The sequence below is a fragment of the Musa acuminata genome, chromosome BXJ2-6 (assembly GCF_036884655.1).
Source record: "Musa acuminata AAA Group cultivar baxijiao chromosome BXJ2-6, Cavendish_Baxijiao_AAA, whole genome shotgun sequence".
In the NCBI taxonomy this organism is placed as follows: domain Eukaryota; kingdom Viridiplantae; phylum Streptophyta; class Magnoliopsida; order Zingiberales; family Musaceae; genus Musa; species Musa acuminata.
This window is the reverse complement of record NC_088343.1, coordinates 382,380-409,490: the sequence shown is the minus strand read 5'-3', so window position 1 is coordinate 409,490 and position 27,111 is coordinate 382,380. Positions and strand designations below refer to the sequence as shown.

The following is a 27,111-nucleotide window of genomic DNA, read 5'->3' as shown; positions in this document are numbered from 1 at the left end:
CATCAAATCAAAGCTTTTCCTCTCACCACTATCAAAGATACAATTGATTTAGTCCAAAGCTGAAGATGGTGAAACATAGCAGCCATATTCTACTGATGCAATGGGATGTAGAGACCTACAATTGATCTAAGGTTCTATCAACTGGATGGGTCATGGAGTGCAACAAGTTGGATCACAAAACAGGCAATAGAAAAAGGAAAGGCAAACTGTTGTCATAAATTTGAGACAACCAAAGTGATTGTGCCTCCGAAACCTACAGGAAAAATAATATTCCAAATAGAGAAAAAAAAAATAAAGACATGTAAGAAATATTTATAGTAAATCTTACACTAACACATTCCCTCACAATTATAATTCCAGAATAATTCACTAGAAATAATACCACACAAGTTTGTCTCAGAGTCAGATCTCTCACACTTAATCTAGTGCAGGGCATGTGGTAACATTTGAGTTTGAAGTTTAGCACTTAATTAGCTTATCAAGTTTGGAGGTAGATGGCTAAGCAACAAATTAGACAGATGGTCCCTTTTGCTTGCAATTACAACTAACAGATGCTAATCCCAATGAGCATGTTCTTTTTGGGGTGTGACACTTGGTTAGCTTGTCAAGCTCTTTTTGAAATATTAATAATTTATTGAATCATTGGTTGATCCAATATGTTACATCTAACTTTTTCCTTTGATGATGATAGGTGGTAGGAAAGGATCTTACTGCCTTATCAATTAATAATAATACATTGAATTGTAAGAAAGTGCACACAGTGCATGAGAAAGAGGAGATCCTTCCGATTCTTTTTCTCAAAGAGGGGACAATTGATCGGGACTGTCAACCTTGGGATCGTGGACCCCATGCAATTTTGGTAAATATCTCAAAGTTTTCGAGTGTCTCCCAACAAAATCCAATGCCATGATAGTGTTGAAAGTATGTGTAAGTTGCAAAATGCATAAAATATATGCATGTTAGAAAGAGAGAGAGAGAGGTGCTTTTGGTTGTTTTCTGAGAGTATAAAGGGAAGGCCAGCCAGGGTGGTGAATGGGATCACATGTTGCTTCCTGCCATGCCCCAAGTGCGCGCGCGCACACACACACAGTCTCTCTCTCTCTCGTACCCCTCGCTCACAGGTGAATTCCTCCCCTCTTTAATTGAAAGGCGAATCTTGGGTAGGTGGTAGAGTTGGGTGGCCTCGTTGTAAGAACTCCCCGTTGCAAAGGAGAAAGGGGAAAAAAATGTTACCTTTCTCGTAATTCTTTTCTCTGTCTTTTGCGTCTTCCGGTTTCTTGCCTCCATCTGGGGTTTGGGGAGCCGCATGAAGCTCGGCATCGCTTGGGAGTAGAGGGGATTAGGTGCTGGCGAAGAATGAAAGAAGGTTTCAAAGATGGGCAATTGCGGAACCAGAGAGGATAATGCCGTCGTCGCCGCTCATGCGCAAGGTGACAGCTTCCGCTTTCCCTTTCCCCAAAATTCCCTCCTTTTGGTGCTTTCCCAAGGATTACTGATTGATGCGTTGAGCCATTCTATTGTTTGTCCGGATTGTGGATCGGATTGTTCGGAGACGGCATTGTGTCTTTTGATTCTGCTTGAAGTTTCCACTTTTTCTTGGTCGTTGCCAATTGCCTGCTGTTTTTTTTATGGGTTCTTGCTGGCATTGTTGTTTGGATCTTAGATGTGAATCGATCTGGTCTGGAGCTTTTGGAAAGGTCGGATCTTGTCGCTGGAATCGGCCTCATGAACTGGTTTTTGAAAAGGGTTTAGGTTTCTTTCTTTCTTCAGTTTCAGTTTATGGGGTTTGCTTTTCTTCCTATTTGTCTCCGTCTCTTCTTCGTCACTAGTGATGTGTTATTGTGTAATTTTTGTAATATCTCATTCCTTTTCGGTTTATATTATAATTGTCTTCTGGTAGTTCATGTTTTCTGTGTTTAGAGCTAATCTGGTAAATAGTTGCTCAAGTTTAATTTTTTACGGAGGAAGGAACAAACTTTGTTTTGTAAATTAGTTTGTCATGCAACTACTTCGAGGATCTTGCTTGTTGGTGTTCCAGCTTGATTCTGTCTGGTATGCAGAAATTTTAGTTGCTCAGCCTCACCAATGAAAAATGAATCAAGTAGCAAGTAGAAATGAGCAGGATATATATTTGATTATCTTCATTATGCTTCACTTGCCCCAATCGTTATTTTAGATCTTCTATACTCTTCAAATCATCATTTTTATTCAGTTCATCATGAATTTCAGAATTATGTAGAATCAGTGGTTAATCTAAATATGTGTGTGTAAATTTATTTGTGCAGTTCAGCAGCTCCAAATGTTCCAACTACCTGTTAAGAATGCTCTTCCAGAGAAAAAACATACTCGTACTTTCTCAGATATGAGTGACCCCTCGACTCCTCGACACATTGAGGATTCAAGAAACATTGCAATATACAATGATGTGATAGCATTCACATTGTTCGAGCTAGAGACGATTACAAAGAGCTTCCGGCCAGATTACGTTCTTGGTGAAGGAGGGTTTGGCGCTGTCTACAAGGGTTATATAGATGAGAATGTGAGAGTTGGCCTCAAATCACTTCCGGTCGCCGTTAAGGTCCTCAACAAAGATGGTCATCAGGGGCATAGAGAATGGCTTGTAAGTTGGTTCTCACTTGGTCTATTATTTGATTTTTGTGCTAAAGTAAGTTATGTCAAAGCTATGCAATTTATCTGGATTATTCTTTCATATGTGACAAATATCTGGCCATCTCATCCATAGTTGATGCTAATCTTTATTGGCTTGTTTTCATGTGGAAACAAAAAGATGCATTTGTCTCCTAAATCATTTAGCAAATTCAGAACTTATGCACCTCCATCATTAATTAGTAAAAAAATTACCGAGATTAATGCCTGCTACTTGAAACAAAGGTACTAAGAATATATAAAGTTTTACTATCCATTTTTGACATGCAATTGTGAACGGTTCAACTGCAAATTGTGTTCTAGACTTTGAGGTACGAATAGAACATTGCTAGCAAAGTCTTTTATGTTCTCATAGTTTGGCAGGGCCCAACAATGCAGCCTTAAGCTGTGTGACTTTTCCATGTTGAGTTGACATATTTTTGAAAACTGTGAAACCATTACAGGAATCATAGACAGGATATTCTAATCAATAATTGCAAAAAGAACTTCTATGTTGTTTTCTATGATTGAATGTCAATTATTATGTTTTATTTTTCAACAAACATAAGGAACATCTCAATATAACAAGCAAAATTAAAACCTCTGTGATATGCATGTACATATTTTGCTTGTAAGATAAGATAGTGCAATGGCTTAATCCGATTTTCTTCAAAATAATTTTATCTATGCCTTTGGTTAGTTGAGTTGTTTTTGACTTTGACTTACATCCTTGTGTCACCAGACGGAGGTTAATTTTCTAGGACAACTGAGGCACCCTAATCTAGTGAAGTTGATCGGATATTGCTGTGAAGATGATCATAGGCTTCTTGTCTATGAGTTCATGTTCCGTGGAAGTCTTGAGAACCACTTGTTTCGAAGTACATTACTCTGACATTATTTTCTACAGATTAGAATATGCCCTTATTGTTCTTTTACAATCTTATGCAATTATTTTAGAACTTATTCTTCTCCACAGGTTTCTTGTGCGTAAGATAGAAATGTTGTATTTAGTTTCAAATTACATAATCTTCTGTTGACTGTACTTCCTATAGGTAGATAGAGTATTCATCAGTTCATGTGCAATCTAAGCAAAGGAGAAAATGTTAGGAAACTATCATAAACTACAATCCAATGTCTAAACATCAGTTAAAATAAAATAATCTGTATATCTAAATGATGAGGTGCTGTACATGTCAGAGACTGAAACAATATGATTAAAGAAATATGAGGAATATTGTCTTTTTCATCGTCTGATAACATATCGTAAAAAAGTTTATTTAGTCTTTCTTACTTTTTCTTTCTCCTCTATTGGTGCAATATTCTAAATTATCAAAATTATTTTGTTGTTTGATATTGTCCCTGATGGCACAATGAGACATTCAGCAATTTAAGACAGAAATTTTCCTCTTCAAATATTCAAAATGATGCTTGATAAGTGGGTTGGAAAAAGTAGTAAGGCCATGGCAGCTGATTTGACCTTATTGAACTATAATTCGAGCTTTCTATGCATAAATAAATTAAGAAACTACAAGGGTTATTTATCTTTGTTTTTTGGCAACGCATGAAATGTGGAACTAAGAGATGGAAGATGGGAACAAGGATAAGTGTGAAAACGATTTCAGGGAGGGGAAAGAAGATGGAAATGGAGAAGGATGGAGGTGTATGATTCACTTGATGGCATTAATCTTCTGGATTGGTATAATATTTAATCAGCAAATAAATAATTACAATTGAAAATCGGCTCAAGCCAAGCATGCTCAGAAATCAGTCATGCAAATTATTAATGAATAAAGGTTAGAGCTGCTCTATGCTGAAACCTAAGTTTTTTGTGCCTGGAGCCAACGTAGGCCCATTTCTAGCATAATAAAGAAGTTCTGCAAGTACTTGCAAGCAAGATACTAACATAGCTTAGTCATGGACAGAATTTATTCTGTAAGCCTAAGCTTAAAGATAAACTATTGTCAAGTTCTTGGTATAACAAGCTACTCTCAGAACTATAAAATATCTCAAGGTTAATTAGAGTCTTTAGAAAGGAACAAAAGAAAAAATAAAATAAAATGGACTAATTATTGTTGCAATATCAAAATACTCAATGAAATTGGATCTTAAAATTGGAGTAAAGAACCTGTCAAAGTAGAGAGAGAGAGATAGTATCTGTGTGTGTCTGTCTGACATTCCAGATAATATCAGAAATGGGTTTTCTGCAAACGGAAGTGAAAATTCAAAATGATTTGGATTTTGCCTCTTTGTGAATGACTTGTTGGATATGTTTAATTTTATTAGCTTGGCAAGACAGTATCTGCTTTCTATTTTTTGCTGTTCTAGATGACAAGTAGAAAAAGAAAATGGACAAGAAGTTGGCACTTAATGAAAATCGACAAGAAATTTTTAAATATTTTTAAATCTGATGTCATTTATGCCTTTTTCCTAGTTATGCTAGCTAGTGGGACTGCTGCTTTTCTCATAATTTTGCCAATGTACATACAAATTTGTGTAGTATGACCATTTGTGTCTGTTGTCCACCAAAATTATTTGTCAATCTTATTATAAGTTAGTTGAAATATAAGATTTGGTGACTTGATGTTGAGATTGAAATATTTATGATGTACCAATGGTTTGCATATGGGAGGACATATTGGTGTAGTTAAGGAAAGTGATGGCCTGCTGTGCTGATTTGTTATCTTTGCCTCTAATTAGCATATGCACGTGAGCAGCCTTGATGTATATCATGGAGGGATATAAGAAGGAATTTACTCTATTGAAATTTTCTCTATGTTACTTCTGTCAAAGATTTCAGTTTGATTTTTCTTTCAGCTGTTTTGGTTTTTGTTGATGCTTAAGGAATTAGCACTTTGATAATTGATGCTGATTTAGACTTTGAACTTGAAGTTTCTTGTTTGTTATGATTTCTCTACACCATTAAAAATTATGCTTCTTTGTTGGTGAGCTTTGATAAACTTCCATCTGAACCTGGCTTTCTTCTTTGAGGCATTCAGAGGCAGCTGCTCCACTATCCTGGGCAACAAGAATGTCAATCGCACTTGGTGCTGCTAAAGGGCTAGCTTTCCTTCACAATGCTGAAAGACCTGTTATCTATCGAGATTTTAAGACCTCGAATATTTTATTGGACTCTGTTAAGTACCGGTCCTTTTCTGGGGTTCTTTAGAATTTATGGTTTCTTGGTTTCTATATGCAAATTTTGTTCAAAATTGCATACGTAGGTTTTGGTATTCACCTTCAATTTGTTCTTTCCCATCAATTTCTTTACAGGATTACACAGCCAAGCTCTCTGATTTTGGTCTTGCAAAAGCTGGACCTGAGGGTGATGAGACCCATGTGTCAACAAGGGTGATGGGAACCTATGGTTATGCTGCCCCTGAATACGTCATGACAGGTACCATATCTTGACATCTTGGAATTGTTTCCATGTCATAATTTTCATTTTGTTATACATAATTCTCAATAACTGATTAATTATATATACTGATTTCCTCGTGATTCTCCATTGTATCTCAATAGAAGTATGTGATTTGCTATTTTGATTGTAATTGCTGTTTGTGCATGAGCAGGTCATTTGACAGCCAGGAGTGATGTCTACAGTTTTGGAGTTGTCCTTCTTGAGCTCTTGACAGGTCGGCGATCTGTGGATAAGGCACGCCCAAGTAAGGAGCAGAGCTTGGTTGACTGGGCTCGTCCCAAGCTCAATGACAAGAGAAAGCTACTGCAAATCATTGACCCCAGGTTGGAGGATCAATATTCCGTGAGAGCTGCTCAGAAGGCCTGTAGCCTGGCATACTACTGCTTGAGCCATAACCCAAAAGCAAGGCCTCTTATGAGTGATGTCGTGGAGACGCTTGAGCCCCTGCAGGTGAGCAGTGGAAGTGAGGGCTCATTTCAGGCAGTAGGCGGCAGTGGGATTTCCGAGTACAAGATGCACCGTAGACTTGCAGGAAGTGGGGTCAGCTGTAGAGCCACACCAAACGCAAAATGTCCGCCAAGTGCTCTTCCATCATGCAGGGTCAGGTGAGTCTATCATTCTGCTCTGTGGTTGGGGAGGTGGTTCATTGTATATTGTCTGCTTGCTATGTGTTTTTTTTTTGCTTGTCTGGGTTTTGCTTCTGCCGCTATGTTTTGATGTAAATTTTATACTTCTACTATCGATTGTTTGCAAGATATTTATTTCTAATCGGTGTTTGTGTATCATAACCGACACAAACCTTGTCAGACAGGCTAGGCCTCGCCCTAGTAATGAAAGCTAGTTGAACTAATATGACATGAATCTCATTCTGGAGCATGATTGTCTGGGGAAACATTAGTGTAAAGATAACCTTATTGCTTGGTTTGTTTGTTAGTTTATCCTTTCCGACATGAAAAGTGACAAATGCCAACTGGTCAACTTAAATGTTAGCTTGCTTCCTAAATTTCATTTGTAATCTTTGCCTCTTCAAATGATGATTGATGCTGCATCTTCTCCACCATTTTATTTCCATCTAATGTGATAGCTGCTTGTTCCAATTGCACCCCAAATTTCTCATTAGGGCTATGAGTACATGGTAATTTATTGAGTTCCTAATTATCCCAGCTCAGACCCTACTAATTTTTCATATACTTTCCGTCAAACCTTCTGAAATCAAATAATGAGGGCGTTGAAGGCTCTTTTTGGTCTTTCTTTTCTTGTCCCTGTAGATTCTGTATGAATCTAGTGAAGACAACTATAGCTTTTTTTTTTAATCTATCAAGTATTATGGTTTAGTTTTAGGACCAAATTCTCACCCCAAATTATTTGTTAGATATTTGTTAGCCTGCATGTCTGACAACCAGAGTAAGAATATTTTTCTTCACCAAGTTGTACCAGCAATATATTATTTTCTGAATGAATTGTTTATCAAGTTGAGCTTGAAGCTGAAGCTTCAATTTGGTTCCAACTCATACAGTTCTTCCCTTTATTCTCTCCCTTTTCATCATTCAGCTCTCAGTAGTCCTTGTTTTCTTCTTATTGATGACTTTTGGAAACCAAGAGCAGCAGATCAGATTCTATTCTTCCCCTGCTTCTGATAGGTATATGCTCCAATATTAATGCTTTCTTGTCCTTGTTAACAGCTTATACCCATGTTATTGACATCTCAAATGTTCAACTTCCCACTTCATCCATCTGATCTTGGATATCATTTGACGATAGCCATCAAGTTTGATCCTAATCATTTCTTTGTCACTAATTATTGTTTGATCCTAATCATTCATATTGCGAAAATCTTGCTTCATCCGCTTTCTGAATTTCCTCATCAGGAGATCACTATTAATTTCATACTCTGTGTCGATCGTTCCTTCCAGTTGATGAATACAACAACCCATATAAATCATTCCTTGTTCTTTAACTTCTTCAATTTGTCTTGTTAATATCAGGTCTAAGCTGCAAAAATGTTTGCTCATCATGTATCAGTTGGCTTTCTAGATCAATATATTACCTTGACAGCTTGAAGAACCAGTTTCAAACTTGTGTTTCTCAAACTTGAAATCCAGGCTTAATCCAGATGGATCAGCTGAGTGACAGGCATTAGGGCATGGTGTTGACACTTCCCCCAGGATACAAGCATTCCAGTATCAGTCTCACTCATGGAAACCTACTCAATCCCAACAATGACTTGAAGCTTTATCTTCCCCAAAAGAGATCCACATAGGGTTCTGTACCAGACATGGTCCTCTTATTCTCTCACATCAATCAACAATGGTTGTTGGCAGCTTGGAATCTTATCCACTGATCCCTGGTGGGCTAAGCATCTCTCCACCATTACCTTCTATCTTACATCTACTAAGTCAATGGGTATTCATCAATACCAAATTCAAGATTATCTAAAGCAGCCATCAAGATCAAAGTTCTAATCATATCGTGACCGGATTAGTCGCTTGCGTTTTCTTTCCTTCTGATAGGGATAATATTCATTAGACTATTGAGACATGACATGAGAATACCAACTTATTATTAAAATAGAGTAGTCAAATCTACCACGATATTACGAATCAGAAATTTTCTTTAATATCCTCATAAGAATATTTTCATAACAGGAAAGCTATGAATAAGAGTTTCTATTCATGATGCAAGTGTATTTTTCTCTCTTTTCTCTTTAGGATTCATCTTGAAAGATCTATCCAGTTGAGTTGAGCAATTTGTTGTTAGGAACACACCGGACTGTGGTCCTTTTTTTACAGGAGGAGGCGTGGAGATCTGACTTAGCCATTGATCTTTTCTCTCTCCCCTCGAGATTGATACTGTTGGATAGTTCTTGCTTTGTGCTAAAATTCAGAAATGGGACCGGTGCGAGTGACAAAGTTGTATCTGTCGGACGAACACATCTTTCAAAGATAGAAAGAGAATTTGATCATCTAACCATCCAGCCTTGGATATTGTATGATGCTTCAAATCATCAGGTAAATCTTATTTAGTTTTCGCAGCCATCCGGATTGAAGTCTATCACATCATTCCGCGGCCAGATTACTTGCTCAACCTTCTCTTTTTCTGAGAGAAATGGTTTTCTAAGCAACGAAGGGCACCTCGATCTTAATTAATCACCTAATCTTTTGGCTTTCTTCCTCGCTATAGAACATGACTTGTGGTCATTGTCAACATGGAAAGAGAACATCTAACAGTGACTACTGAACTGGCATTGAGCTGCCTCTTTAGTGAGTGGGTTTTCACCAGTCTTTTGACTTTGAGACTGCTTCTTTGGATTACTCCAAACTTTTCCAAGGTGCTGTTACGCAGGCCATGAACAAGTTTAGCTTGCCATAGGACAGAATGGTAGGTGATACTGATGCAATTTGTTCTTCTTCTTCTTCTTCTTCTGACCATTCTGCCTTGAAGGATTTCTTCTTTTTCTGCATGTTGGTTCATTATTAAACCTTGAACAAGATATAGAAATTCAAACAAAAGTAGAAAAAAACAAGAAACAAAGAAATTAGCGAGACTTTTGACAAAATCCAAAATGGCAATTATTGAGATGGAAGAAGAAAATAATTTTACAAAAATACAGAGTTCTCTAAGATGCTAAAACAAGTTTTTTAATTTAGGTAGTTGCACTGACTATTATTCATTTCTTAGCATAATAGCTAATCAAAACTTTGCATCTCTCTCAAAACTGCACATTTCAAGTTACAAATTACCACATCACTGCTTGACAAAAGCAATGCAAAGGCAGTAGTGCAAATAGACTGTGTATTTTTTTGATGTAGCAATGAGAGTAATATGTCCAAAGTTTTCTCTTGTTTCAGCAAGATGACTGGAAGCTGCTTCAAGTGTTAAATAGCAAGCAGTTATACACTCTGTTCTCTGCAATTAAAACATGGTGAGAAAAAGAATTTGTGTGATACAAGCAACATTGATGTTAATTATATGGAAAGCTCATAGCAGGCATTCAGAATTTAACTCGTGACTGGAAAATTGCAGAGGATTGTTGGAAGAAGTCAAAGAAAGATATTTCGAACCAAAATCACATGTATACTGTTGTTTATCATCAGTCTTCTTCTTCTTCTTGGTGTTCTCGTGTGGCTTATCATCAGGGAGATGTGACATCAACAAGGCTATATAAATATAAACATCATTAATCAGGTGAGTTAAAGAGGGGTTGACTGTTGACGCTGTGATCATGCTATCATCATAATTATCTCATTTGTGCTGAAGAAAAAGTTGAAAGATGATTTCAAATTATTTAGGTAACTATTAAAGCTTATAAATAGATCGGACCTTTCTCGAGAGTTTTCGTCTTTTTAAGAAACTTCGTGTTCCAAATCTAAGAGGCCAAACTTAATTACGAATATTTTGATTAAGTGATCGATAATCTCGAAAGTTTAAACTGTTAGGTTCAGAATAAGCCCAAATAAATAGTGCAAATCAAATAAGGGGAAAAGATTACAAAAGTATCGATTAAAGATACTTTAATTAAGTGTTCTGATAATAGCGAAAGCTTAAGTTGTCAATATATTTATAAATGTTAAAGAGTAATAAATATACAATGGCAGTTTTGTCATTTAACGCGTAGTTCCCCCGATGGCCATCTTCTCTTTCCCAAAACCAGTCATCCTTAATTTGCTGAAAGAGATCATCTCAGAGAGGCAGAGAGAGAAGGATCGAGCAGTTTCTTCCCCTTCAACATACTATAATCATTTACAACCTCTCTCTCTCTCTCTCTCTCTATCTGTCAAACATGAGCAATCCCACCACCAACCTCAACCTCATGTTAATTCTCAAACTCTTCCTGATCACTTTGCCCACCAAAGGCAATTGCTGCCCCTAAATTTCCCTACTTCGGTTGCCACCAATCATTGCTCATCACTTCGCTTGCATGCAGGAGGAGTGTCGGCCGACGTCGAACTGCACCCGGTCATGGAGTACTACACGACGGCCACCCCGATCCAGCATCGACAAGCGGCGGCGGCCCGCGAGCTGACGCCGTTCCAGCTCTGCCTGGATTGCCGGTGCTGCGCCGCCAACAACGCCAGCAACTGCTCCACCATGCCCTGCTGCTTCGGCATCGACTGCAACCTCCCCGACAAGCCCTTCGGCGTCTGCGCCTTCGTGCCCAAGACCTGCAACTGCACCTCCTGCCAGTGACTGCTCCCGCATGGCCGTGCAAGGTAGACACACACAACTCAAACAGTGGTTGATACTGGATATGAAGTTAGATTTAGAATATAAATGGTTTGATTTGGAGTACTTCTTCTTCTTCTTCTTCTTCTTCTTGTTCTTCTTCTTCTTCTTCTTCTTATTGTTGTTGTTGTTGTATTACTTCTTTGAATCTATTTGCTGTTATTACCATTGGCTTGTTTTCACTTTGTTTTGGTTGGCAAGTGAATCACGAGGAAAGTGTCTATAGCTGCTTGCTTGAGATTCTTGTCCTATGGAGCAATTATTCAGTCTGAGACCCGTACTTCATGTGCTGTCCATTGTTACATGATTTAGAAAGAGAGAGAGAGAGAGAGAGAGAGAGAGAGAGAGAGATTCTTCTGTAAAACCTTAGTTCTACTCTTTTATATATATCTTGAGATTTCAGCTCAGATGATCCATTAGAACAAAGTTGTGGCTGCAGATCTCACCCTTCCATCTTCCATAGATGTCAAACACTGGGAGTTTTCATCTTAGATATTGCATCAGAACAAAATTATGCCTGTGGGACCTCTCACTCTTCCTTCTTCCTTAGATCTCAAACACTAGGAGAATGTGTCGTACTACTACTCTTTGGTGCTTGATAGGATACCTCTTAGAAGTATGTAATATATTGTGGAAGCACTTGCAACCACTTGGCAGTGGAAAACAAGGCACAGTGAGTACAGTCAAAGAAGATATTTTGCTCCACTGCCCTGAGATTGTGGTTGTTGTTCTGCACCTTAACGTTGTTCTATATTGTACCCTTGTCTTGTTCTACTGACATCAGCTAACTCTATCTTCTGAAGAAGATGGCGAAAGACTCATCCTGTTTTCAATTTACTAACTGTGAAAAGAAGATGGAAAACATGATCCAGAAATTGTGCAGGAAGAGGCTGCTGGGTAATGAGAGTCTTTTGAGCCTGGATACAAAGTTGTGATCCAAATATTGGATTACATGGAGATTGTTAGGGCTTTAATTCCATTAACCATGTCAATTACTATACTCTCTCTGTCTCTCTGTGAAGAAACACATCCTGTGGGTAACAACAAAATGCCTTATGATGATTATAGTTCTGTCAGGACATGACAGAGGGTGTCCTTTTGGATATGGCCAAAATAGTTTTTGAATGTAAGCTTTGGAATCTTTTGTTAGAACAAAAGTGAAAATTACACATATTTAATCAAAATAAGAACAGGAATTAAATAAATTGGAAAATGAATCCAAAAGTGTAATTATTGTCCAAAATCTAAGTTGCACAGAATATTTAATTGAAATATAAAATGGTGTAATTTCTTTTGCCTTGATGACCCAAAACTAAGATTGTAAGCCTCAATTTATAGGCCTTCTATTTGTGATCATTTTGGGGGGAAAAAAAAGAACAACCACAAAGAAAATGAAAATATCAAAGTGGTTATAATATTAAAAGAACAGTTGAAATGACTAAAACTATTTAATTGAATCAAAAGAAAACAATACAATAAATGTTATCTTTATTATTCCCATTGAGTCAAATAATACAATTTATTTTGAATTTACTTTATTATGAAGTTTTATTCTAGAAATCATCGTTCCCATTAACTTTTTTACGATATCTAATCTTTTAATTTAACATCTAATCCCTTTCGTATGATGTGCAAATATGTAGCATAAAGTCTGATATTTGACATTCGACCAATCCTTTGACTCGACATTTAATTTTCAATATTCTCCTACTTCGACAATTGATACTTTGATTGTTGAGTACGTGAACAAAATATTTTCTATGTCACTTATGTATTAATCCTATAAACTTATCAATTGATTTTATCATCAAGATTTAAAACTCAACAATAACAATATCTAACAATTTAAAACAATTAAAAGAAGATATTATTAGAAAGATAAAAATTATTAAGAAATTTGGTTATAATTATTCCAGTTCCAACATCCACTCCCTTTACAATTGAGTTATAATTTTTTGAAATCCTTGCTAAGTATCTCTCTTTCCATATTAAGTTTTGACCAATCAAAGAGATAAAGAATTTGATCTTAAAATCGAATGTTATCTTTATCCGTCATCCTTTCCAAATAATAATAACTCCTAAATTTCTATATATATTTTTCTTAAAATTTTGACTTTGGTATTCGGGATCCCTATCAAGCATATCTATACTGTTTGTTTATCTTTAATCAAATCAAAATGTAATGATTAGACATATTGTTTCCTTCATTTTATAGATTCTTTTTGACATATACACTATTGTAATTATGGCACCCACTAGCACAGAAAAAGGTCTATATCTATATTAGTTCCTTATCTTATTGTACCGGATGATAAGAAAACAAAATTATCATCTTAAAAGAGTTGGGAACAGAGACTATATTGACGTATACGATAGTGATATAATCCAATCATCTCGTATATGTTAAAGACTCGATCAACACTCATCGAAGGTATGCAACCACTCGAATCCATTATCCGGAGGCTGAACAACGCGAAGAAGAAATATAGGTAAAGCCACAACATCGTTATCTTCTTGAAATAAGCAATCACCTCGGAGAGCGCATATCAGAATTCCATGGACAAAAGAGACAACTCGGAGCCATGCTCCTTCAAGATCCTTGTGCTTGAGAATTGGATGGCCACGGATGTTTGGACAATCAGGATGGAATTGTTCGGAAAATAAAAGTTAATCTAATATTCATTAGCATCAGGAAGAGATAGTACGAGGTGGTGCATGAGAAATGAAAGATCAATAGATCATGTAAATGTAAATATGTGTGAACCTCATCATAGATACATGACAATGAAGATGACATTCAAAATGTGATTCATATCTCTTACGGGATAAATGGTGTTGTGTATGCAAAGATATTATAATTTGTCAGAAAAAATTATCGGATTAATTGTCAAGAAAAGTCCCTTATTTTGGACTTTTTTCGATTGTTACCTCTTTTTTTTTCTCAAAAATAATACCATAATTTTTTTATAATTTTAAAATACCTCTTAAAGGAAGAGCCAAAAAGACTTTCGCCCTTTTGCATCGGACCGGCCCATAAGATTATTGGGCTGTCCATTAGATCAACTGATCTAATTATATTGTTTTAAAGTAGGGTTATAATAGTTTTGACGCTGTAAGCCTATACAGAAACATTGTCTTTTTTTTTTTTGCAAGAATTCACCCAAGAATATTTTCTTATATCCACCAAATTCTCTCTTTCTTTGTCTCTCTTTTCAGCGATCTTTCGGTCTCCAGTTGGAATATTGATTGAAACATGTAACTCGATATTAATTCAATGTCATTATTTTTATTCTTGTATTTTTTTCATGCCATGATAGCAGTCGATGACGGATGGAGATTAAAACCTTGCTACTAAAATACAGAATCCTCTTCCTTTTAGATTTGAGCCCCAGGTAGAATGTGAACGGTGGAGAGAGTAAACCAAAGCATGCATTTGCCTTTGTGTTTGTGTTTGCAGGCCTTGAGACTTGCAGACATGCGGTTGTCAGCTTACATTTTGGACGTTGTTGTTCGGAAGACAACAACAGCAGCTCACTGCATCCTCAGCACGCTAATCCAAATCCAAACGCATCACAAGAGCATGTCCTTTTCCTGCTCATTCTTTTCACAGTGGTGGACTGCTAGTCTGGGAAGATTAAGAAGAAATCAAAGTGGTTGTTGGTATCAAGTTGCCTGCTGTCTCCATTGTTTAAGCTGCAAGGTTTCCTGGAATCCACAGGAAGAGACTCTGGTGTTGAACAGCCACAAGCATGAGCACGGCATTTCTCCTAATTGCTTGTTAAGCTTTTGTCTCGCTGTCGGTTTTTCTTCTATTATACTCTAATGCTGGCCTAATTACATGGACTTGGATGACTGGTTTGTTCAGTGAGTACAAAAGAGATGAGCTGATGAAAGATTTGATTGCTTAGTTTAATCTCACTAACTTTCCCTATACATTGAACTTGGAAGAAACTTGGCAAATTTAATCTAAAACTCCAATGAAGCTAAGTCCAAATTACATAAAGTAAAAGGTCGATCTAACATTGCAGGCAGCAAAAATCCTAGTACACTTTGAAGTATTAGATCACCATTAATAACATAAACAATGTTTCTAACCGGCATTGAATCTTCCCACCACACCTGTGTTTCCTAATTGTAATTTGGCATGTTTAAATGGGAAAAAAATAATTTGTATTTGTTCTCTATGAAACTTTATGGAAGATACGTAAAGTTTCATCTTTATTTCTCTTGTATGTCATCGCCTGTTACCTCTTTCTCCATTCCACCTTACCTTTGCTTCCTCTTCTCTCGTATCTATTTGGTCTCCTTCCTTGGGAAATTTCTTTCTGCAAAGCTACGACAGAGATGGATAAAAATGGGTTAATGACAATAAACGAAAGGAAAAGATAGGGCAAGACCAGAAACAAATGTAAAAGAGCACAGGAACAAGGTTATTTTAGGTATTTCAAGATTTAAATTAAATAAATCTAAACATATCATAATTAAGCAGATATAATGGGTTTAATATATGCAGGAATCTAACAACAAATACATACCCCATTTATATGGATACATACGAATATTTGCATAGTTACAGAAGTAGACATGAAAATTTCACTTTTAAAAGCTTACAAATATAATTGCCCCTAAAATATATGCAGCTCAGGTGGATGAGGAAAAACTTCAAGAAATAATGTTCTCTAAGGGCCTTAATTAAAAAGATACCATGTGGATGATAAAAATGATATTAAATGAAGCTGTACTACAATTGGGTGCAATGACCACTTCTCCCACAATTATATCACATTAGAAGAGGTACTCTAAAAGCATGATTCTGAAATAGATATGTCACGAGGCTTGATTCTGAGCAAACCCTTCTTTTAGCTGTTCTCCATCAGCATAATCTTAGTTGTTCAGAAATATAACTTTACCAAGAGCTACTTATATTTGCTTTTTATAGCTCTAGGGAAGGAGGCCATACATAATAAATACTTTCTAGAGGCAACCAAATAAGATGGCATCTCTGTCAGTCATGCAAGTGTTGTGAGAAAACAAAGCCTAATGATCTGTAAGCTTGTCTTATCTGTCATCTGTAAGTTGCCTCTGCTTTCATGGAAGCCAACGAAGTTTGTGACATTTGCAAATTCCCATAGTCCCACCTAGGCAGCTGTCAATTACCTTGTAGGCCCTGGAAGAGATCATCACAGAATTTGATAGATTTACACAATTTACCTTTCTACCAACCTACATTTCTACTTGAACAATTTAAATGCTATTCCTCTCAAAATATGCCATGTTATGAAACCAATTATATTTGTTGATTTCTATTTTGTTTAAACAATTTCTAACCAAGAATGAAGAGCAAATGTCTACCATCAACTTTGTAAAGCATCATCTGTTAGAAAAGAAATATAATTTAGACATAATCATGATTTTCATGGTTAATGAAGTCAGTTATGTTTATATGAAACAACTTTTAGAGTTTACATGTTTCAAATTCAGTCATGTTTCCAAAAGAACAAATGTGTCCATGCCGTCAGCAGTTAAGAACATAACAAGGAATATAAGTCACCTTTTTTGCAAATTTAACTGGTATTCCCTTTGGAACTACCAGATATTATATACAGTATTGATTAGTGAATTTAGCCATCAAAGTACCATTTTGTGGAAAGGATAATTGAACATTTGCCTTTTCTGCTCACATGAACATAGCCTCCAGTTCACCACAACATGAAAACAGAGGGTGGTTGGATTCACAATATACCAAAGTACCATGCTTTCCCCTTTCGGCCTATTAGAAATACTACTAGAATCTCAATCCCTGCAGCATTGTCCTACTCTGCATGATAATGACATGTTAGCTCTGGCATTACAGAGTTCAAATCCTATGTAACGCTAAAAAATATATTCCTATTAATTCTAAAAAGTGTTATAACCATAAAAGGGTACCTCATCTTTTGTCCATCAAGTAGTGATATCCCTTCACTACTTCCTCACTCCATACTTCCAAGCCTACATATATAATAAGCTCATAAGAGAAGTTCCTTTACAGCCTTTCTCTCCACCCCGCTATTGCTGAAAAATGTATCGGGTTCATCCTTCACTGAGAAAGATTGATGATGAAGAGCTTGCAACAGTGACAAACTATCCATCAGTGTGGACAGTTTGGAAGAAGTCAAGCATGGCTTTCCATGGAACAGATGGATTCTCAATTTATGATAACAAGGGAAGATTAGCCTTTCGGGTCGACAATTATTCAAGGAAGCACAAGTGCTTTGAAGGAGAGCTCCTGCTCATGGATGGAAATGGGAAGGCAGTGATGGCTCTGAGGCCTCAGGTAGGGAACAAAGATCTGGTTTCTTCTATCTTCTGTTTTGCTTTTCTCTGATTATAGGATGGTAGTGGTTAAGAAAAAAGCTTACAATTGTGCAACATGGAAGTCAGGCATGTCTCTAGTGCTAAAGAGAACCATTCTCAACAAAGAGAGAAGGTTGGCTATGTGATAACCAATCAACGGCAGCAGCCTACATGAAATTATCCTATTAAACATAGTAAATTGACATATATAGAACCTTGCCAAATCATTATTGGATTACAATTCGTATTTGGTTGACATAAATCTCTGCTTGATGCCTAATCAGCTAGACAAATTTGGACCCCAAGATGGATAGGATATCCATCCATTTTATTATTTGTTTTTTTTTTCTGATTTTGTCTTTGTATCAACCAAAGCTCAGCCAAATCATCTAGTCCTCTAAAATGTCTTAAGTTCACTTGTAAAGGTGATACATATCAGAGATCTCATGGGAGTTCCAGTTTAAAAATAAATAATCAGCTTAAATAAATAAATAAACAAGCCAGTAGATGCAGATTTTCAATTTCCTTTGCTATCAGTGATCACCTATGAGCCATTTTATCTACATTTATCCATAAAAAAAATTCATATAAAATCCTGTTGATATTCTTGTTTAAAGATATAAAGAAAAGGTGGATCCATGGTTGATCCAGAAGTTATTTTGTTTAGTTTATCTTTGGTACTTTAGAAGGATATTTGTAAATGTAATAAGTTTGCACATCACAACTTATGGATCTCTATTTTACCTACCTTGATTGCCCAAGGAGAAAAAAACCAAACCAAAATGAAAGAAAAGATAAAATTTGAGCTTGATTAAAGATTATATCCAAAGAGTAAAGGCATGATTGAAGATTATATCAACAAGAAAGTCAAAATCAATCATATAATTCTAAAAGTAAAAAAATATTTAACACACAAAGAAAAGTATCTTTACCGAAGATAAAAGGAAGATTGATTACTCTTGATCCAGGGGATATAATTTTCTTAGTTGTATTTTATCTTATCCTGTTAGTTTTTCTTCTTTCTGTTTTTCTTGTAATTGGGGCCTATAAAACAGGAAAGGTTTATAATAACAAACATGGTTAAATAAATAAAATTTCTTTTATCCACAATATGTGTGAGTAGCATTATGCTACATCCATAAGAATACTTTTTAGAACGATGTATGAAACACATTTAGTGTGATGCAGAATACTACCTCACATGAGATACCTTGGGATCAAATTGATTTCGGATATTATCCTAGATATTAACCTTTGCTTCTCCTTTCTGTATCACTTTATCAAATCCTAGAAAAAAAAGATTTCATAATCAGCTAAAAGCAAAAACTAAAATGATAAGTGGCCAAAAGGTAAATAAGTTTACAATTAAAGGTATTTGTACCTAAATCAGATCTTTTTTTGCCTTGCTTTTATGTACTTAGAATTGATCTAAAGAAGCCTTACCTTTTAAGCAAAAACAATTCTACTCTTAAGTCGCTATCATACGATATGACTGGTTAACAAAAGAAATATCCATGGACACCAAACCTGGTGAACATTGTACATTGCAATCAAATACCATAATATATTGTTAAAATTAAGCTAATAGTGTTACTATCTAATAAAATATTTTTTTCTAGTTCACTGACTAGCTTAGAGGCAAATAAAACACTTCAATTTGTACCAGAATGAAAATCCATTCAGTAGCAAAATTCATATGTACATCCCAACTAAATTATATCTATGTTGATGCAACTTGTCATTGTTATTTTGTAGCGGTTTCACTTATCATAATTATAACTGCATCAAACATCTGAACATTTACACAAAATTTAATTTTACCTTATCAGCAGACTGGTTCCAGGAATCAATATGGGAAATAATTGGCAATTCAAAAGGCTCTAAGTAGAAACCATATTCTTTATGCAGGTAACTAAAAGCAAGGATGGCATCATGATACTGAAATATGCCTCAAAAAATGAATTAGTTAATGTAAATTTTTAAAGAGAATGCTACAGCTTTCTCAATCATTATTTCTTATTAAGCCTATCACATATCGAGCAGATCTTGAGCATGCATGACAGATGGAGCGGATTCAAAGGTGAAGATGACTTGAGAACAAGTTACAAAACTCATGTGTTCTCCATGAGAAGGAGGTCAATCCTTCAAAGTTGTGAGGAGGCAGAGGTATTCATGGACACTCCAGATGACCAATCACCAGTGCCCAGTTTCAGAACTGAAGGCTGCTTCAAAAGAAGAAATTGCAAGATCCTGGACAGCAAGGGAGAGGAAGTGGCACAAATAAGCCCCAAGAAGGTGAACAACTCAGTCACATTGAGTGATGATGTGTTCAACTTGATCATTCAGCCAGCCATGGATACTGAGCTCGTGATGGCTTTTCTGGTCATCATGGACCGCATCTGCTAGAAGCTTTTAATCATTTTACATGCTTTTTAAGTCAGAAGGATATCTAATTTCATACCTGAAATAGCTAATTGCTCTTTGTGGCAAATATGAGTGTGCGAGTGGGATCACAACGAAATCCTCAAAACACATTAAGTGCACTCACAAAGTGCAACTGTTTTAAAGGACAATCCATATTCAATAATATTAGAAGAATCTTACAACTAACAGTTATAGATGTTGTCCAAACCTCGGTTGTCAGAAGTGGAAACAGGCAGCATGATTTGAGTATATAAATGTAGGAACTGCCTGAAAAGAGTACACAGATAAACTAAATACATATAGCTTAAACTTTTAAAATATAGGGATTTCACTTGATAATAATCTGTTTAGTCTCTTGTATTTTCTATTTTCTTCTTTCTACTCTTTATCTTTTTCTCTTCCCCTTTATTCTTCTTCTGTCCTCCCTTTTTCTCAATCTTGAGTAACTAGTTTTCCAGTCATGAAAACAATTACTCTATTTGCAGGGGTAAGACTATGTATATTAACCATCCGTCCTGTATTGGTAGGGGTCCAATGCAATAGATTAATCCTTCTATTTAAGTGCTAATAAGCGTGGATTAGGAAACTCATGTTTGTTATATTTTTGGTGGAACTTTTAAATGTTATATACAAACTAAATATCACAAAAAAGTGTACAGGTTAAAGTATAGGACAAACATTCTAAACTAATTTTGACCGATGGATTAGTTAAAAACACTTTTTTGTTAACCTTGTCTTTAAGCTAGTAACAAAAAAGGTGCTTCAAAAGGGATTCTAACAGAAGTATACATCTCAAGCAAAAGCAATTAAAAAAACTGACATTGCAATATATTTCAAAGAGAAATTTTACAGATCTCGACTTAATGTTGTAATGTCCCAACTAACCCAGATAAACATAAAATTTTAATTAGAATCCTACTTATAATCAAGCTCTGTCCTTCAAAGTTATTGATTTTCATATTTACCCCTCTAAATTTAAGTTTATTATTTAGATAGCTACAACACTCAAAAGCTTGAAGCCATGTTGTTCGAATTGATATCCATTAGTTGAACATTAGCATAAAGATTTTAGAACTCCCAAGTCACACCGATACCCATCAGATTGGGTGGCTCCTCTACGAGCCTCTTCTTTGATGTAGTGTTTGCCAGCTCCAAATAACTCTCTTTCAATATTAGAGATAATCCTTCAAATATTAATTAGTCTTTCAAGATCAAAGTGTGTGACGAGATGGGAAGAGAAAAGGAAAGGCAAAGCCTAATGCATTGAAGGGGAAGAAAATGATAATTCAGGTCTTAGAAACAAGTTATCTACTAGTGACAACGGCTAGTGATAGTTAACCAATCTTTATTGGATCAATGTTAATGGGAGTGACATAAGTAAAGTAACTAAACATTCGAAGGATGCGTATGCTATATGAAAATTTGTAGAGGCAAGTATAATATTTCCAAAGTTCAAAAGGCTAGATAGGTAACAGTACCTTTTTGAAAAAGGGTTAGCCCTATAGACATTTCGGAAACGGGAAATCCACCAAACACAAGAGAAGCCTAAAAGAAACGTAAAAGATCTACGGGACATTCAAAGGAATAGGTTTTTTATGCTGGAAGGAACAAATACAAACAATCGAGTGCAAGAATCATGCAACAAGCAGGTCTAGAAGTTTCTCTGGTTCAAATTAAGTCAGAACTCGGTCGCTCCAAAAATTATCGACATGTATAAGTTTCAATTACACGATCGTTTGATAACATCTGAAGCTACCGCACAGAGACCAAGAAAGGAAGAAGGCGAATACCGGGCGGGAAGAGAGGCTTCGGATTCGCCACGGAGGCGAGTCGATCGTGCTCGGGCCGAAGCTATGCCTTCATGTGGACCAACTGCGCGTATTGGAAGAGACGAAAGCGAGGTCGAAGCGCGACGCCGCCGAGTCCGCCCTGCGCAAGACCGTCGGATTATCTGAGCCCTGGTTGAGCCCCTCTCTTGGCCCGGCGGAAGGAAGCCGTCGAGCAGATGACCCGACCCGATTCCTTTCGGGTTTCGACCCGATCCGCTAAGTGACGATAGCTTGGTGAGCATTCAGTTTTAGACAATTGAAGGTGGTTTTAATTTTGGTGATTTATGATCCGACCCGATTCTATTCAGATGTGGATCCGACTCTCTCTAAATTTTAATTGGGGTGTATGTTTTTGTACTTGAAAGACTCGAACACTTGTTAATTTATGTCCATTAATACTTTTCTTATCATAACATGAAACTCAACTCCAATCTTACTATTCTCTTATTTATCACATATGTCTACCATTCAGGCATATATACATATAATTTATCAAGGATTATTTATCACATATTTGAAGGATTATTTCTAATATTGAAACATGGAAGGCTTATCATTTACACATATGTGATAAATTCTAATTTATCAAGGCATATATATATATATATACATATATATATATATATATACATACATACATATATATATATATACATACATACATATATATATATATACATACATACATATATATATATATACATATATATATATATATATATACACACACACATAGAAATAAATAAGGATTAAACAGAAATAAGAATGATCGAATGAATAAGTCTCTTCCTATTAGTCGGAAGAAAAGGAGGAATATAAATTGTTTGATACTTCTTTTTTTATATAATTCATGTTGATTTTAAGCATAAAATTTTCTTCAATTATTTGATATAGTCATTAAAATATTTATTTCTCTTCTAAGAGAAGAAAATAAAAGATATCATTCATGGAAATAAAAAAATGGACATTGTATATTAGTTATTAAAATCATAATTTAATTAATAATGGTTAAGGAGAGTTTGTTGAATAGAGATAAACCCAATTGACATGCATAAATATTTGGAGGGATATATAAAACAGACCACTTGGGGAAAAAAAAATCAAATGGTTCTTGATCTGTCATATAAGGATTTGAAGGGGTAAATATAAAAATCATTAATATTCAAGGCATATATAGATTAAATATCCTTTTTGAAGATCATGAGCGTTAGATTTCTCACTAATGATAACATAATATGATTTAGCCTAATAATAACATAAATTAGCTCACAGATCATTTTTAAAAAATTAACTCATTCACTATATCTTCAAAACTTTTGGTATATTGTCTATTCTTCCGGTATTGATCCTTCTAAGATGATTTCTGATCTATCCATATTCGAACCTCTAGTATGAAGTTTATCCTTATCGATTAATCCTTTGGTTCAATGTCCAATTTTCGACATAATATTTTCAATATGCAACTCTTGTACTTAAATTTAGTTTTTATCTGATTTTATAATCAAAGTATTTTCTTATATTACTTATCTTAAAAAGTATATTAGTCTAATAAATTTATTAGTTGATTTCATCATCAAAATTTGAGATTCAACACAAGGATCTAATGGCTATAGACATAATCAAATGACTCAGAAACATGTTTGATTGTCTGATCAAAGTCGTCCTGCTTAAGAGGCGATTGCTCTAGTGGTGGTGTCATCCTCGTATCGAAGGCACTTAGTTTTTTTTTAGGGTATTCGTAGTTCTTATGCCCAACACAATCGGAGGAAGTAAATCGTGAAAAGTTTCCATTACAATAATACTATTTGCAAGATCTTTATCTCTAATTTATCGATTCACACCCCTTATTTCAAAGTTTCAGACAAATCGATCTCCAAGATGAACTGTCTTCTCACAAAGGTCAATGAGTGTTTATCAATCTTGTGGGATCCATCATAAAACAACTAAAAAAATAATTTTACTATCTCAATTTCAAAAGGTAAACTCCGATAATTAAACCCACACAATGGTTGACAGAAAATTCTCGAGAAATGATCGAAAATGAGATCTCCACAAAATCATATGCATAGTTTCACTATAAATCGACCACAACCCTTGCATTATAACATTCAAGACATCAATATCGAAAATAAAATGAAAAAAGATAGAATTGTTGTCCTTTGAACTACTCAAATGTCACATGGGTTTTCATAGTTCTTTTTTTCTCTAGTTGACCGATTCACATCCTCTATTTCAAAGGTTGAGACAAATCAATCTCCAAACAAACTATGATGAATTGTTTCATCTCAAAGGTCAATGAGTGTTTATGAATCTTGAGGGATCGACTAATAAATAAAATAATTTTAAAATAAATTTACGATCTCAATTTCAAAAGGTAAACTCGATAATTAAACCCACACAAGGGTTGACAGAAAATTCTCAAAAAAGGATCGGAAATGAGGTCTCCACAAAATCATATGCATAGTTTCACTACAAATCGACCACTACCCTTGCATTAGAACATTCAAGATATCAATATCGAAAATAAAATGGAAAAAGATAGAACCGTTGACATTTGTACTGCTCAAATGTCATGTGAGTTTTCATAGTTCTCTTTTTCTCTTGTTGAGCTATTCATATTCTCTATTTCAAAGGTTGAGATAAATCGATCTCCAAACAAACTCTGATGAACTGTTTCATCTCAAAGGTCAATGAGTGTTCATGAATCTTGAGGGATCAACTAATAAATGAAATAATTTAAAAATAAATTTACGATCTCAATTTCAAAAGATAAAGTCGATAATTAAACCCACACAAGGGTTGATAGAAAATTCTCAAGAAAGGATCAGAAATGAGATCTCCACAAAATCATATGCATAGTTTCACTACAAATCGACCACTACAGTTGTATTAGAACATTCAAGATATCAATATCGGAAACGAAATGAAAAAAGATAAAACCATTGACCTTTGTACTACTCAAATGTCACGTGAGTTTTCATAGTTCTCTTTTTCTCTAGTTGATCGATTCACATCTTCTATTTCAAAAGTTGAGATAAATCAATCTCCAAACAAACTCTGATGAACTATTTCATCTCAAAGATCAATGAGTGTTTATAAATCTTGAGAGATCGACTAATAAGTGAAATAATTTAAAAAATAAATTTATGATTTTAATTTCAAAAGGTAAACTCGATAAGGGTTGATAAAAAATTCTCAACAAAAGGATTAGAAATGAGGTCTTCAAAATCATATACATAGTTTCGTTACAAATCGACCATAATTCTTGCATAAGAACCTTCGAGATATTAATATCGAAAATAAAATAAAATAAAAAAGATAGAATCGCCGACCTTCGTACTGCTCAAATGTGAAAGATAGAACCGCTGACCTTTGTACTGCTGAAATGTCACGTGGGCTTTCAAGGCCTAATCCCCTTTCTGTTGTTGCTTTCAGCACTATGAATCCAGTGTCTCCTTTTTTCCTCCCACTACTCTTCTGTGGTATCCACACACCTTTAGATGGCAACATCAATTGCTTTCCATATGAATCAGAGAAACTGAGAATGAACAGCTAATCTACAAAGAGCAAACCAAAACCAAAACCAAATTAGATATGTCAGACAAGTTGAGACCACACACAAAGAATTAGATATCTGTCTCCATCCATTGTTAATAAGAGTACTACTTGAATACAACAATCTCTTGAATGCTAATCAAATATATATTAATCTTTATTGGGGGAGAAGAACTTGATGCTAAAAGAAAATTTTAAAGAATCAATAATAATAATAGGAAAAATCGACATAAGACACATCTATCAAGAAAAATAAATTCATCAAAAATAAATTCTCTCTAGTTATCCCAAACCAATTAGATGTTAAGATAAAACAACATCTAATTCACAAAGAATTCTTGTCATACTTAAATTCCTAATTCTCTAAGGTTATTTGAATCATATTAGAACGTCTAAAATAATACTTATTAACCTTATTTCGCTCTTTTTTTACAAACTTTAACCTTGATATCATATTGAGAATTATCTAGTCGATCATATTTTTATTCAAACTAGTCATTTTAATGTACATGAGATTGGATATTAATTCAAATGGAAAACTTAAATTTGTATACCACCCGACTCTTTCAATCCCTAGCATCCTATTTTGACTCTTCATCTCATACTGTTTTTGTTGACCATGCGACTGTCCCCTGAGAAGGCAGTGTGCCCATCTCCGTGCCCGTTTCTTGCCATCTTATTAGAGAACCAAATTTGTGTTTGATTAGGAACACTCTTTAAGGCTGTGTCAAAAAGGATCACTCTCATTGCCAATGTGATGTATACCACATTGTTTAGCATGTAGTTTTGTCCCTTCAGTGGAAGATGTCCGATGTGATATGTTGCCAACCTTCTATGGCTTCAAGACAATTGGCATTCATTATACTTAACTTTCTGTAGCTATTTTTTAGGACAAGATGGGATAACATGTCCACGAGATGTTGCTCAGTTTCTGGAATTTGAAGGGATCTATTTGTTGTCATTGGTTTAATTATGTACAATGAAAACTATGTGCTTAATGACATATAAGGTGATAAAAATATGTAGAACTCTTTCTATGTGCCATCTTCAAAATAGTATGTATCCAACTAATATTATAAACCAACTCAAGTTTTCTATTATCCTCCGTACATAATCTAATTAGACTTTTCAACACCAATTTATTTTAGTTTACTTTTAATTATCTTATCCTCCATACATAAAAATATTGAACATAAGACTTTTGCCTGTTTTGGATCGTCCAAATACATATATCCCATAACATGAGGCGCAAAAACACATTGAAAATTAATTTTCTATTGCCGACATGCTTAGAAATCGAAGCACATCTCACCTCATGCACTCGATTTGACTATTATTATGATAGAGATTATGCCACATATAATGAATGACATGCTTGCAAAATGACCCAAAAATATCTGTGATCGTTGCATTGTTTGTCAACAACACAATCTTGACTCACTTTAGGGTGAAGATTGCCCAATTAATTTACTCTCAAAGAAATCAGTGATATATAAGCCTTGAGCTCCATAATATTCAAATTAATAGATTTTAAATCTTATTCATAGTTAAATTAAGACATTATATTTAATCCGTATGCAAAAATAATTTGTTTCAATAAATATATCATAATTCCATGGCTAAAGAGGAATGCCTCAACCCGTTGTTGTGACTCGCTAACGCCGCCAAGCCGTCCAAAGA

General features: G+C 35.2%; 3 protein-coding genes and 1 long non-coding RNA gene across 8 annotated transcripts; 3 read left to right on the top strand and 1 right to left on the bottom strand.

The window, feature by feature from the left end:
• The first annotated feature begins 1,019 nt into the window (after positions 1–1,019).
• Positions 1,020–10,245, top strand: LOC135614056 (probable serine/threonine-protein kinase PBL8). Of its 5 annotated transcripts, XM_065111062.1 has the most exons (8): positions 1,020–1,430; positions 2,286–2,620; positions 3,389–3,524; positions 5,643–5,779; positions 5,917–6,040; positions 6,216–6,669; positions 9,913–9,986; positions 10,088–10,245. In XM_065111062.1, exons 1-7 carry the CDS (start codon positions 1,376–1,378, stop codon positions 9,941–9,943), a joined length of 1,272 nt encoding a protein of 423 aa, XP_064967134.1. In that variant the 5' UTR covers positions 1,020–1,375; the 3' UTR covers positions 9,944–9,986; positions 10,088–10,245. The 5 variants fall into 5 exon arrangements, with proteins under 5 accessions (XP_064967134.1, XP_064967133.1, XP_064967136.1 ...); XM_065111061.1 differs by having other exon boundaries at positions 9,913–10,245; XM_065111064.1 differs by lacking the exons at positions 9,913–9,986; positions 10,088–10,245 and adding an exon at positions 8,854–9,911.
• Positions 10,246–10,715: 470 nt separating this feature from the next.
• LOC135614057 (uncharacterized) lies at positions 10,716–11,455 on the top strand. Its single transcript, XM_065111065.1, has 2 exons — positions 10,716–10,917; positions 10,989–11,455. The coding sequence occupies exons 1-2, from the start codon at positions 10,845–10,847 to the stop codon at positions 11,249–11,251; spliced, it is 336 nt and encodes a 111-aa protein (XP_064967137.1). The 5' UTR covers positions 10,716–10,844; the 3' UTR covers positions 11,252–11,455.
• Positions 11,456–15,265: 3,810 nt separating this feature from the next.
• Positions 15,266–22,088, bottom strand: LOC135614055 (uncharacterized). The gene is made up of 2 exons (XR_010487409.1): positions 21,838–22,088; positions 15,266–16,454 (listed from the first exon to the last, which is right to left on the bottom strand). It is a non-coding gene; the product is annotated as an uncharacterized LOC135614055 (long non-coding RNA).
• LOC135616007 (protein LURP-one-related 12-like) lies at positions 17,349–20,271 on the top strand. Its single transcript, XM_065115209.1, has 2 exons — positions 17,349–17,603; positions 19,667–20,271. Exons 1-2 carry the CDS (start codon positions 17,349–17,351, stop codon positions 20,027–20,029), a joined length of 618 nt encoding a protein of 205 aa, XP_064971281.1. The 3' UTR covers positions 20,030–20,271.
• Positions 22,089–27,111: the final 5,023 nt, after the last annotated feature.

Bases quoted from the DNA above. Each gene is read 5' to 3' on its own strand.
- LOC135614056 (XM_065111060.1), top strand. From the start codon at position 1,376: ATGGGCAATTGCGGAACCAGAGAGGATAATGCCGTCGTCGCCGCTCAT. The intron at 3,525-5,642 runs GTACATTACTCT...TGAGGCATTCAG, and splicing joins TGAGAACCACTTGTTTCGAA to AGGCAGCTGCTCCACTATCC. The intron at 6,670-8,821 runs GTGAGTCTATCA...ATTTGTTGTTAG, and splicing joins CTTCCATCATGCAGGGTCAG to GAACACACCGGACTGTGGTC.
- LOC135614057 (XM_065111065.1), top strand. From the start codon at position 10,845: ATGAGCAATCCCACCACCAACCTCAACCTCATGTTAATTCTCAAACTC. The intron at 10,918-10,988 runs GCAATTGCTGCC...GCTTGCATGCAG, and splicing joins GATCACTTTGCCCACCAAAG to GAGGAGTGTCGGCCGACGTC.
- LOC135616007 (XM_065115209.1), top strand. From the start codon at position 17,349: ATGTATCGGGTTCATCCTTCACTGAGAAAGATTGATGATGAAGAGCTT. The intron at 17,604-19,666 runs GTAGGGAACAAA...CATATCGAGCAG, and splicing joins TGATGGCTCTGAGGCCTCAG to ATCTTGAGCATGCATGACAG.